The following is a 12,956-nucleotide window of genomic DNA, read 5'->3' as shown; positions in this document are numbered from 1 at the left end:
GAAACTTTTTGTGCAAGAGGACCCTGCACTCAGGCAGGTGGTTTTCATTGTTGTCTTTATTTAGGTTCCAAAGTTCAATCCCATTTAAGTTCTTCAGAAAGATGGTGGAAACAGGAATACTGTAATCCAGTCCCAGGATCAGGGGAGGTAGGGGTTGATTTTATAAAGGAGTGAATGGCAGGTACAGATTGTCCAGAGATGCACCGGACAAAGGCTCCTTGGTTGTTTAGTCTGGACAAAATAACCAGGAAGGAATCCAAATTCAGGATGTTTCCTTGCTCCTGGGACTTTAATGACAGGAAATAAAAAGCCATTTTCCTAGGTGATGTTGGGAAGAAGATGATCCTGTGTCTGTTGTGATGGAGACTCCGCCTACATTTTTTAAGAAGTTGCTTGTTGGACTCGTGCTTCCATCCTTCCTATCTTAACTGTTTGTAATTGTGTTTCTTTACAACAAAAGAAGTGTTTATTGTAGGAATGTGCAACCCCCCAAACCTACACCATGAATAATAACACTTCTTTCCCCAGTTATTCTAGGATGAATAACTCTTAAACTATTCTTGAATGTGGAAAAAAAAGAAATCAGTTGAACCAGATGCTTACTTATCTATTTTAGAGAACTAATTATCCCTGTTGTTGGTAGTGCTAAAGCTTACAAAATTGCTTCCATCTTTGAATTACTATAATTAAGACGATAACTTCCACATCTAGTTAACATTGCTGTGCAGCTGCTGCATTCATTGACATGCAGATTTTGGATTTTGTAAATTTTCTGTCATTGTGAATAAAAATTTTAAATACTTATTTTCATTTCCAAAATGTCTGTTTCTCATAAAGAACTCTTTGTAAAGCAAATCAACTGAAACCAAACTTCTGTAACATCAGAGGAGAATCTGGTGAAGTTTGGTTAGGTGATATTACATTTTGGGAAAATATGCTCTGAATTTTGGATCCCAGTTCATAGGGATTTGAGGTCACTAAATGGAGTGTCAAACCTGGAACAAGTCGGATGTTTGGCTTCTGAAATGCTATTTTGAAAGAAGTTAGTGCAGGAGTTAATCTGGCACTCTGACAACCTGAGGTAGTTTAGAAAATTCTAAAATTAAAATTTTTCATCAAAGGTTGGGCTTGATGATCTTGTAGGTCATTTCCAATCTTAGTGATTCTGTGACAAATCACTAATATGAATAAAATGCATTCATGAGTAGCAATCAAAATGTGATTTAAGCTATACTTTTTCAATATATCTTATTTCTTCAGGTTGTTTTCTGTCAAAGTCAATGAGAAGGCTCGTGCAATCAGTGTTATCTTGTTTGCTTACATACTCCAGCAGCTTCAGCTACAAGAAATTCCTCAAGGCCTATAAATTCAGACAGGTTTTGAGAAACTTCCTTATCATTATTCATTTATAATAACCAACATCGTTATGAAATTGCTTGATAGTGGTGGTTGGTTATTTATATTGACATAGTTTTTTTCTGTGGCCCTGGCTTTCATTACATGGATGCCTCTCGGGCATTAATCAGTTTTGCTCGGTGAGTTGATGTCTCCTGAGTAAACTGCTAAAATAAAGAATCAAATATTGATTTATGCTGAAACTGAGTCATTGATTTCTTTACAGACTGAATAGGCACATGAAACAAGGTGTGCTCCTGGTGTTCATTTTAGAGGCTTGCCCTGGGCTTGTCCGCGGGTCAGGAGGAGGAGGAGGTTGGTTGGGGTGCAGACGAAGAGCCGGGGGCTGCGTGCAGGTCACAGGTACAACACCAAATGTGCTCAGAAATAACTCTGGGCGGGGGTGCTGGCTCAGGGGCACATTTCAGTGGGTCCAAAAGCAGTGTCCAGTTACCAGACCCACGTCCCATGTCCTGCAGTGTTCAGTTTCAGGAACGCTCTGGGGACACTTCAGTACACGTAACATGCGATATTTTTACTGCAAGCAGAGAAGTTAACTCCAGAAACAGAGTAAAAGCTCTATTTCTATAGTGATGCAAAGGCATTGTTTCAACTGTTTCAATATCAAATATCCATTTTACTGTGTGTTTTCAGAATTACATCGAGGTGCTCCTGTGTTCTCCCAGGTTTCTAGACTCAGGTTTGGCTGTGTGGGTGTTTGACCAGGGTAGGGAGGGCAGCACCTCCAGAACTCTGCATGGGCTGGAGCTCAGCCCTACAGCTCTGGGCCCTACAGAAACTCTGCACTTTTAAAATAGTGTTTTGCCTAAACTGGAAGACCTGGAGGGGATTTGATCTCTGAAGTTATGAAGTGAGATCTGAGAAAAAAAAAAACAAGGTTAACAAGACCCATAGCAAATTGTGAGAGGAAAGGAGGTTCAGGGCTCACCTTGTGTTTAATGAAAACAGCAAAACTTTGGCTTATAAACAAATAATAATGCTTGAAATCTCTCCGGACTGGTTAAAAACTGATTTTTTTTTCCTAGTTAAAAAGTGAGATATAGGCAACCTTTTCCCCTGTTACTTTCTCCTATAACTCCTGTTTTCTTATGTGGATTGAATTAATTTTTGAGCAAGAAGACATACAGTATTGTTTGGAGAATTCACCAATGGTAATAAATAATAAATCATAAATAATAAATAATGATTAATGCAATTTAAAGGATTACCAATATGATCTCCTCATTATCATTGGTCTGGTTGCTCACTTTTGAGCCCAGCACTGTCTGTCTGGCTGAAATGAGCCTTCCAGGAAATATTTTTTTTCTTCAGTGGAACTGTTTCTGCCAGCACTTAAATTGACTAGTTTGAATTTCTTTGGCACTAAGCCCTACTTAAAGCCAGCTTTGCTTCCTTCATATTTAGCTGTTCTTTAGGAGGTGCTCAAGTGTTGTCATAGTGACTTGTTAGGGGAGAGGTCATCCCACTGAAGTCTGCTTGTTACCTTCTCCCTTCACCCTTTTTTTTGTTTTAGTGACTACCAGAACTTCGTCGCTCTTGCTCTGCGTTTCCTCTAGGATTCCTACATCTGTCAAAAGCTTTTTCTTTATATGCAGAGAGCTCTCTTCAGCCAGTAGAGAGTATGACTGTACTTGTATATTTTTCTCAACATAGAACATGAATTTGAGAAGTTGGGTGATGTGTTTTTAGTCTCTGTGTTTAAACTTTGCCTTATTGCCAACACCCATAAGTCATAGCAATGGCTAAACAGACCCAAGTGGTGTTTCTCTTTTGCAGATGAGAGATCCAGGAAAACTAAAAGTTATCCAGTGCTGAGGGTGCAAAGAGAATAATGTTTTATTCCCAGCTTGGGGCTAGGCTTTCACTCCAAGCCATTCCCTCCTCTGGGTACATTTGTGTAAACCTGACCTATTTTAAGGGTTCTCAGCTGTGCTTGCTCTCCATCCTCTTAACCCTTTCTCTTTAGGCTCCTTATCTTGGCAAAGACAGCAAAGAAAAGGGGTTTGTAAAACTGTTCAGCTGGGAAAATGCAGGCAAGCAGTTAAAAAGCTCTGAGTTTGGGACAGTTCACTTCCCCTGTTATGCTGTGGTTTAAATATACCAAGTTTCCATAGCCAGCTCCAGACATTGCTGTGGTAAAGTGCGCTGTAGGAACTCTCTTTAGCAAAGAGATACAACTGTAGAGAATGGACCTCTGTTTTCTCACTGCACTAATGGTTTTTATTGAGCGAGATCCTAAATTCTTACACCATATTTGATACTAAAATACCCAGGATTCTTTTTTTCCTGTATTTCTTACATAGTAATATATATTACACTAGAATACTCAGGAATTTCATGTTGCAAGAAAGATTTTGTGCTAATGTAAACAATGATTATCTGGTATTAATGTTGGAATTGAGTATTCTGGTTTTTTTCAGCGGTTACTGGAATAGTGTAACTGAAAGCATGTTAAAAATATCCATGAACTGGGATTTTAAGTTTCTTAAAATCAGGCTGTTAGTTTTTCCATGAGATGTGCACAATAGCAATCAGTTTTTGGATGGACTGTTGTTGAATAATACATGAATGTAAATGGAGATTATATGGAATCAGTTGGATAATTTTGGGGAATGCTTTAAGTACACTAAAGAGCCTGAATAGCAGTTAATGGTGCTTCAACTTTATTACTGTTTATTATAGTTGGCAGTTCAGTTGTATTTTTTTCTGCGTCAAGTTCTCTAGTTTCCTATAGAACAGCAATAAAATAAGGTTACAAATAATAACAGTCAGATGCACTGTATCCTGTGGCAGCAAAGTACTTTTGCATTAGATCGTAGTTCTTGGCAGCCCGAGTGTGTTGATTGTTGGGCAGCTCCAGCAGACCAGTCAGTGCACGAAGGACCTGGCAGGCATCAGCGTTTGGGGTCTGCAAGCAAAGGAGCTTTGCCTGTGCCTGGGCAACCCTGTCTGGAGCTTCACAGGGCACCCCTGGAGCGGGGCCAGCGAGCTCCTTCCTCAGCCTCTGCTGAGCTTTCCCTGCTCCTGGCTGTTCTCCCAGCCCTATCAACACCAATGGGATTCTAGTTACCTGTTTTGGGAACTGCTGAAGTAGGCAGGAATGTGTCTGCCGTGTAGGAAGCAAGCTGGAGGTACAAGGAATAGATGTATGTAGCTGTAGTGCTTGGTCAGTTGTAAGATTTTGTTAACAACTTCATTTCTTCCGTTTAAACAGCAGGAGAAGTGGCAGTCACAAAGGGATTTCGCTATCTAGCTGCTCTTCTTCACAGCTCCCATGATTTAAAAATGTTTCCCACACCCACTGAAGTTCCTCTTATCATGTTTAGAGCTAAATGTTTGCTACCAGCAGTCGCAAGCTGGGAAGCGAATGGAGGAACACATCCTTTCTTCATTTCAGGCTCAGTTCTGAAACTCCCAACAGGGAAAAAATAAATCTGAACTGTCCCATAAGCAGTGTCACTTTCCTTGCTGGGACAAAGTCATGGCAGCCAGTGGAGTTGATCTGGTGGAGGCATGTCTGAAACTTGCTTTGCAGGGTTTTCCAGTGTTACTGCCACATGTGTTCACAAGGAATTTTAGATCCCAGGTTTTAAGTTTGATTAGTAATCCCACTCATCTGCTGAGTTGTGCTAACACTTTGCTCTGTAATTTTAACTCTGCCCTGAGGAATATGCTGTGGTTTCTTATAACCAAGCCAATAATCATAACGGATTTATTTGCTAGGTGGGATATTGGTAAGAGCATCCAAAGCACTCTGGGGTATTTTACATTATTGTTTGCTTTTTGTGTGAGTTGTAAAGCATGTGTTGCACATACTCTGTGGACCAGGAATGAGTTACCAGCTATCTCCAGCTGCCTGTGCAACAAATGCTTCCAGTGTTGAAACACTTGCAGCTGACCAAGAACCTTTCGTCCCGGTACATTTTCTTCTTTGCAGGATCGCTACTGAGGTCAAGAGTGTAAGAAAATCCCACCCTAAATACTGAGAGATTCCTCCTTAGCAGAAAGAGATTCTGCAGGACCTGCCTCAAGGTGCTGTTGTCCATCTGGCCGTGCCTAATGGTTTATCTTTGTTTCTTTCAGCTGTCGGACGAGCAACAGGAAGAGTCTGATTGTAACATCCAGCACATCTCCGACTCTCCCGCGGCCACATTCCCCTCTTCATGGACACGCAGGTAACTCCCTAGGACTGCCCTACCTGGGAATCATCAGCAGGAATGCCAGCAGTCATTGCAGAGAGTTTGAACATACTCAGCATCAAAATATGCCCTTTGGAAATTACTCTGATGGTAGTTTTTCACCTTCTCAAACTTATAAGAGGGTCCTTATGGTTTGAAGATGAATGTTTTGTGTTCTGCACTTTCTAGTTTGCTTCCGTATCCATCCTCCAGTCTTCCTGGGGGATTAAATCCTCTTACATCCTGCAAAACAGCCTGAGATGGAAAACGAAGCCAAATAAAATTAGATAAATACATTTAAGTGAATCTCTTATTTTGAGTCTCTGAGTATGGTTAATTTGTGCCAGTGATTTAACTGCAGTTCTCAGGAGGAGGAACATCCTGCCTGTTTCTGCGTGCCTCCAGCAGCCTGGCAGCTGTGCAGTGTGCCATCTTACGGTCTCTGTCTGCTACTCATAGCAACATGAGGTGTTTGGGAGTTTTATTTCTTTTTTACACCGCTGCCAATTTTACCGTGGCAGCAACTGGGAAATGCTCATTTCAGAGCACATGGGCAGGGACTTGTTAGTCATTGAAGTGAAGTGTGTGGAGATGTTCTTCCAACAGAAAAAGAAGGAATAATTCTTCAGAAAGGGTCACGCACGCAGATTCAACAGCTTGCCTGAACAGCATGTTCCCTTGTTTTTGCTGCTGAGGGAGGTAGATGATGTGTGACGACTTTGTTCTCGCCGTTTCAAAATGCCAGAGAGGATGGTTGGGCTCCAGGTACGTCCCTGATGGGCACCAGTCAGTAGCAGGAAACAGCTGGAACGTTTGTGGAGCCTCTCTGGAAACACGTCACTGCTGCGTGTAAGACAAGGAATGTTGCTTTCATTATAATCAGACTTTCTTCCTCCTCTGTGGCAGTATGTTCTGTAAATGCTTTCTGGAGACTGAAACTGAGGCAATGCTGAGAAAGAACAGCAAGCTGATAGTAGCTCAGCTAGAAGGAGCCATCTGCTTCTGTTTGCAGAGCTTTGCATCCCTGAGAGGTGATATCCAGCCTGCTGAGAGGAAAAAGGCCAAAGTTACTGTTCAGGGATGCCCATAAAAGCCTCATTCACTCTTAAGTTTTTGTAAAAATCTGCCACATTTTCTTGGGATGCTATAAAAAGCCCAGCCGTGGAAAGCTAGGAAGATGCTTTAAGTACATTGTTATTCTAAAATGACCCATGATTTTCAGATTAAAATGTTAACAAAATCTGTCAGGTGGTATGTTAAAAGCATTTTCTGCTTCAGAAATAAAATGCAGGGCCAAAAATGTGTATAGGACTATCCCCTTCCACTTCAAACTCCCTTGTTGCTGTTGTGTGTGGTTATGGTAGCAATAATTTTGTAAAATTCAGTTTAAACAAGGTATTTTTCGTGGTAGAGACTCTCCACTTAGTTACATTGTGCTTTTTGCTTTGAATTCATATATATGTTGGTTTCACTAAATTCTAACTTAACTCTACCAGCTTTTAACTGAGAAAAAGAAATGCTTGGGAGGTTGCAACAAGATGTTGACATGATCATTGGTCAGGAAACAAATGCAGAAACTTTTGTAATAGAAACATGTTTATTTTATTTTCTTTTGATTTGCTTTTCTCCTCTATTAAAAAAATTAAGTTTATTCTGGTGGTTTTGGTGCTTTTTCAGGTTTTACAGGCTTAAAATTTATTAGAATTATGTGTCTTCTGAAAGGAAGAGTAACAAATCAGGGGTGTGCCACCTTACTTTTCAAATATTTCCTTTTTTTCCTCTGATATTGCATATGGGATTTAAAATTATTAATTAAAAGAACATCCTTTGTTACTGCTAGAGTAACCAGTAGTGCACAGGAAGATAAATTAATTGTAATTTGAGTTCTCTACCAGTACTATATTTAGGGGTCTTCCCTGGGAAAAAAATAATTTATTCAAGAGACAGAAGCAGATGAAATTTAGAGTAGAGTCACAAATATTTTCTTAAAAAATATCATATATGAGGAGTGAATTTGAGAACAGGCTGTGATATTTGTTTAGTATTTGAACAGAATCTGTCAGTCTGTTTGTTCAGGCACACGCAGTGATGAGTTACTAAGAAATGCTGGTGCCTCTCTCCAGCCTCTTTTGTTCTGAACTTTTGTCTTCTCTTCATAATGCCCATTCTGAACCTCTCCTACAAATCAAAGGAACAGCAAGCATGCAGAGAAACCAGGGAGGCTTTCTAAAATGTTTCTGTTCAGACACTAAAATAAATTCCTGTACGTATTGTAAGGCAGTCATGTCGGGAGCTACTCTTCTGCACGTGATGTAAAAGTCAGTGGGTGAGATGTAGGACAGTTGTCTTTCCGTCAGGCACACCCTCCTCCTCATGAGCACTGATCCAGGCAGAGGGACTGACTGTCGCAAACAGCATCCCAACAAGATGCCAGACAACTTCATATCCTAGAAAATTTAGAAGAAAAGTGTTACTTAAAGAGCTCTCAACGTTGGAGAAAGAAGTGCATTCAAACATTTTGAACCCTGCCATGAAACCCCTTCTGAATCAAGAGCACTTAAGTGTGCTAGTTCAGTTTTCAAACTGTGTGAAATAGCATTTTCCAGAATGACCTGGTGCTTTGGCATAAAAAGCTACAGCTCATGGGGAAGTCACTCTGCTGGTTTAGCCTCCCAAACTTGTAGTGGCCAGTTTTAGGCATGCAAGTTTGAAAATTTTGCCTTTATTCTAAATTCTTTTTGTTTTTAAATGAGAGGGGGAAGTAAAGAGGTACACGTGTGTATTCCTTCTTTTTTTTTTTTCTATTTCTTTGAATCCATTTTTTTAAATCTGAAAATTATGAAGAAGTTACACCATAAGGTTCATAACTAAGTTGCCATCAGATTATATTTTAAATCAAAAAACTTAAAATCAAAGAAGCAATATTATAATTTAGTGGTAAAGAGATGGTACTTACAGCTGGAAAAATTGAAGCTCAGGCTATTTTAAAATTTACTTTCCACAGCTGTAAGGTAGCCAGGCTGCTCTCTGGCTCCCTGTGGAGGCACTTGTCACTGCTGGGACCTTTGCCCTGCTCCCATCTGTAATGGCACACAGGCAGCACTGTGCTACTTAATTGAATGACACTGCAAGTTCAGTTCCACCTTCTGGCAGAAAAATGGCTATTGCTGAGGTGCCTATTTATTTATTATTTTTAGTGTAACATCCCACCCTGCATCCTGCCCTGCTTATCAAAGCTGAGGTTCATCAGCAAGTCATGCCTGCCATCCTTGGGTGCTGGGAGAGCACCATGGCATTCATTGTTTGTGAGACTGGTGGTACATAGGGTGCTTTAAATATTGAAATCATTTTGAAATTTGTGTGTGCTGGAGGGCATCTAATTCTGTAGCATGCATATGACCTTTAGCTGCTTGCTTTAATGTTCAGCAAATAATTTGAATATCCTGCATAGGAGACCACAAAAACGTAGCATTTTGTGTTTATTAATTTTTACAGCTCTCAGAAGAAAGTTTTACAGCACAGTTCTGTTGTGAGTTTTTGGACTCATGACCTATCTGATGAGTGTTATTCATGTTTGTAGGGGATAGCTGAGACTGTCATTGCCTGTAAGGTCTGGTTTCATATTTTGAAGGTAGTGGATTTACAAATGCTTTGGCTGCATCCTTCGTCCTGTGTCCGGAAGATGTAAAGGTTCCTGCTTGAATTATTGGCATTGGTGTAGCTGTGTTGATTTACCTAATGGGCAATCATTCTGTGTAACAGCCTCCCTTGAGACAGAGGCATTTCAGGTTCAGCAGCAGCCAACTATAACCCTGGAGCAACAGGGGAATCTTTGCTGCAGAGTAAATAGGTTTTCGATCAGCCTTGGTGAAGGAGACCATTGCACTCAGGCTTCTCTTATTAAAATACCTTCAGCTCCAGCAGATGCAGAAGTGCTGGGAAGTTTTAGGGAAAGTAGAAATTCCCCGTCTCCCTGTTGTTGTTTTAAAAGCTTCACCCAGACTTGAATTGAGTAGAAAAACTAATTGCTTTTCATTTTAAAACTAGAAGCAAATCACAGGGGATCTAATTAAAATTCCAGTGTCTGAAAGGAAATATGCCATATACATCTGAAAAAGTACTTGCTCAAAAATTAGTAGTATCTTTGTAGCACACGGTGCAGGCTCAGAAGAGTTTGAACACCCACGTACTTAATTTCAAAATTTAAAAACTGTCATTACCCAATTTGCTCAGTTATTCTGAAATTCCATTTTGATCATACCCCAGAAAGTTCAAAGATTGATGAAGATATAAAAAGGCAATGACATTTCATTGCTTGTTTATAACAACACTGGGCAATGAGGTTTTTGTTCAAAACTATCATCTTGACACAGCAGTGTTCATTGTCAATAAAGCTTGAAAAATGAGAAGGCAAAGACCAAGGTTTCCATCAAAGCTGGCAGCCTTCCTTGCTTTGTTAGATCATCTGCATAACCATGGAAAGGCCTCACTCCTGCTGCATCCTAAAATGCTCCTTGAGCTTTCTGCTAGCAAGTGATTTGTGACCCTCACCCTAAGGTATGTTCTGCAACCAGGACGTGTGAGTTCATGCACCACTCAGTTCTTCACTTTGGTGACTTCTTCAATCTCCCTGGAAACTTGCAGTGCCTCCTAGACTGGCACTGTCAGACCTCTCCATCTTCTTGGGGCTCAAAAGTAGCAAAATGGTTCTGGTTTAAACTGTGACCCTAAGAATTAAAATGAGTACAAGCTTAATAAATGAAACACCAAAAGTTATTTAGCTATAGGTTTCTGATCACTCTCTCCCCTCTGCACTTGGGATATACTGGGAATGGGTTAAACAGTTTCCAGTTTTGGATAAAGACTTGAATTGTGTTGTATTAAACTGTGAACTTCTTGTTAGTCTTAACTAACAATACAAAAGAAAACCAAGGCAAAGGAAAACAAACCTGTAGCTCAAACTCTTTGTTTTTAATTTAGTTTGCTCTTGATGAAAGAGACTGTGGAGTGGTCTGGAATTCACTTACCTCTCCAATTCTCTCATCACCCCATGACACATGTTACATCAGCCTGGGGCTGGTTTAATCTCAACCAGCTGCTATTTTTCCCCTCGTAGCCTTGCAGACCAGATGGAGTTTGCTGGCCTGTGCTGCACTGTGGCCATCCTCACACCTCAGGAGATATCAGCCTGTTCCCCCTCTGATCCTCCTCCCTCCCTGCCCCAACACACGTGCCAGGTGTGAACACCTTGCTCATAGAATTTGTGCAGAGATGCTGCTGCAGACTTCTGTGACCCAGTTGTAAGGCTAAAGTGTGAGGGAATGCTGCCTTCAACTGAGCGCCATGCCTATATTCTGCTCCTGCTCAGTGGAACAGCAAAGGTGTGTGGATAACGGGTTGAAATTAATGAGGTTTAATTATAAGCTTAATTATAAGCTTCAGTACGTTGCTGGATGGGACTGTAACCTCAAAATCACTGCTGCCCTGAGGGGCAAGCTGGGGAACTTGAACTTCTGAAACAGAGACAAGTCCTTTGCAGATGACTCCTACTTGAAGTTTGACTTTCCAACATGGCTTTTAAAATAAAAGCATTTTTTATGGGATCTAAATTTAAAACCATTTCTGATGTATCTTGCAGTGTATTGCTTTTCCAGAATCTATTTTGTTTTCCTGCTGTTATTTTAGTGCTATATTGTTGTCTTTGCACAAAGAAATTGCTGTTGACACGTTTACTATGGATAGTTTCTCTTCTGTGCCCATATTAATGATCAGACAGAGCAAACCACTTCATTCCTTATAGAAAGCACACTCACTCATGTGAAACTTCTAAATTCATCCATAAATTTCAAATATTTCTGTAGTTAGTTTCTAAATGATCCTGGCTTTCAGAAGGGCTTTTTGCATGATAGTTGCTTTTTACTTTGAAATAAAATAGGTTACAATAAACCACTCACCATGCTTGCATGCCATATTACAAAGCCCTGAGGGGAAAAAAATCCCCACTTGTGCCAAAAATTAAGTGTTTTTTCTTCTTTTCTGTATGGTTTTGCTGGTACTTTCATTTTAAGGGTAAAGTACTATTTCAGAAAAGTGGTAATTAGTGTGACTGCTGATAGGTTTTAGCCCAATCATCTTACATACATATAGTCCTTTTATTATCACGTGCAGTTTTCATGGTATATCCTTTTTTTTTCTTCCTCAGTGAATTGTGGATGCAACCTTAGCATACATTGGGAAGAAATGTTTTCTTACTGTTTATTATTCCTGAAACTGTCATCAGTGTCACTTCTAAGTCAGGTTTTTCATTGACAAGTGTTAGGAAAAGCTTGAAGATAGAGATTACTGCAAAATATTAAAAGACTCTGTTGTCTGTGGGTGGTACATTACTTACCTGAAAGTGGGAAATGAAACATACCCTTTGAATTACTTTAAAAGGAGGAAGAATACTGGTACATCTGTGTTAGAACATTTCTTAAGCAAACTAATGCTCAAAACTCAAAGACTCAAAGTTCCATATGTCCAATTATTTGTGGCTACAATGTGCAGTTCAAAGTCTTTCAGAACACTGAAAACTTACTTCATTTGTTACAAATGTGGACAAAATGGTTTTGAACTGTTAATTTTTGCTTTCTTAAACAGGTAGCAGCCCCTTGGACAGTCCCAGGAACTTCTCTCCAAATGCACCTGCTCATTTTTCCTTTGTTCCTGCCCGAAGGTAAGGCAAGATCTGTTCTCTTTGGACTGGCAAGCAGATATTCTATACACTTTATTTACAAATGGCCTATGGGTTGGAACATTTTTGACTGTGTTTTACTTTCTTTGATGTCTCCAATTTTATTTTATTCCTTATGGATTACATCTTACATACATACAGAATGTATTAGGTGCTTTTTAGGCCTAGAAAAGGGTGAAGTAAATTAAATAGTTAATGCTGCCTCAGGAAGGGGCAATGTTCTCCCAGAGGAATGACATGGAGGACATGCGATACGACACATAATTTAGTCACAGTGACATTAAAGCCAGTCAGGATTAGGGTAATTGTAACTTAGTTGTAGTCCTAGATGTTGCTCTCACTGAGGTGTATTGAAAATGGACTGATCTTCTTTGCTGTGTCTGCACACAAATATAAACATACCTTAAATTAGGTGTGCAGAACTCTGTGTCTTCATTCCCTGCCTTCTCACTGGCAGCGACTCTTGAGTTTTCTCTGCTGTCTTGGGCATTGGTATCAAGAGATCATTACTGCTCAATGAGAAAAACAGCTGATAATTGAAATTGCAAGTCTGCAGGAACCTCTGTAAGAGCAGCACTGAGGGACCCGAATGTGAAGCTGTCATCTGTCCTGCAGCAAGTGCTGGACAG

The 12,956-nt window shown here is 40.1% G+C and overlaps 1 protein-coding gene and 1 long non-coding RNA gene across 9 annotated transcripts in view; one reads left to right on the top strand and one right to left on the bottom strand.

Moving 5' to 3' along the window:
- The window catches only part of MAST2 (microtubule associated serine/threonine kinase 2), a 187,842-nt gene that overhangs the window by 116,177 nt on the left and 58,709 nt on the right, over nt 1-12,956 (top strand). For all 8 annotated transcript variants that reach the window (XM_040072321.1, XM_040072320.1, XM_040072322.1 and 5 more), the window contains 2 exons: nt 5,500-5,591; nt 12,234-12,309. In XM_040072321.1, coding sequence (XP_039928255.1) covers nt 5,500-5,591; nt 12,234-12,309 — 168 coding nt within the window. The remainder of the gene's footprint in view (nt 1-5,499; nt 5,592-12,233; nt 12,310-12,956) is intronic.
- On the bottom strand, nt 4,197-12,884 carry LOC120756269 (uncharacterized). Its single transcript, XR_005702118.2, has 3 exons — nt 12,730-12,884; nt 7,862-8,041; nt 4,197-6,637 (listed from the first exon to the last, which is right to left on the bottom strand). It is a non-coding gene; the product is annotated as an uncharacterized LOC120756269 (long non-coding RNA).

This window comes from Hirundo rustica, chromosome 9 (assembly GCF_015227805.2).
Source record: "Hirundo rustica isolate bHirRus1 chromosome 9, bHirRus1.pri.v3, whole genome shotgun sequence".
Classification (NCBI taxonomy): Eukaryota; Metazoa; Chordata; class Aves; order Passeriformes; family Hirundinidae; genus Hirundo; species Hirundo rustica.
This window is presented reverse-complemented; position numbering and strand designations above follow the sequence as displayed.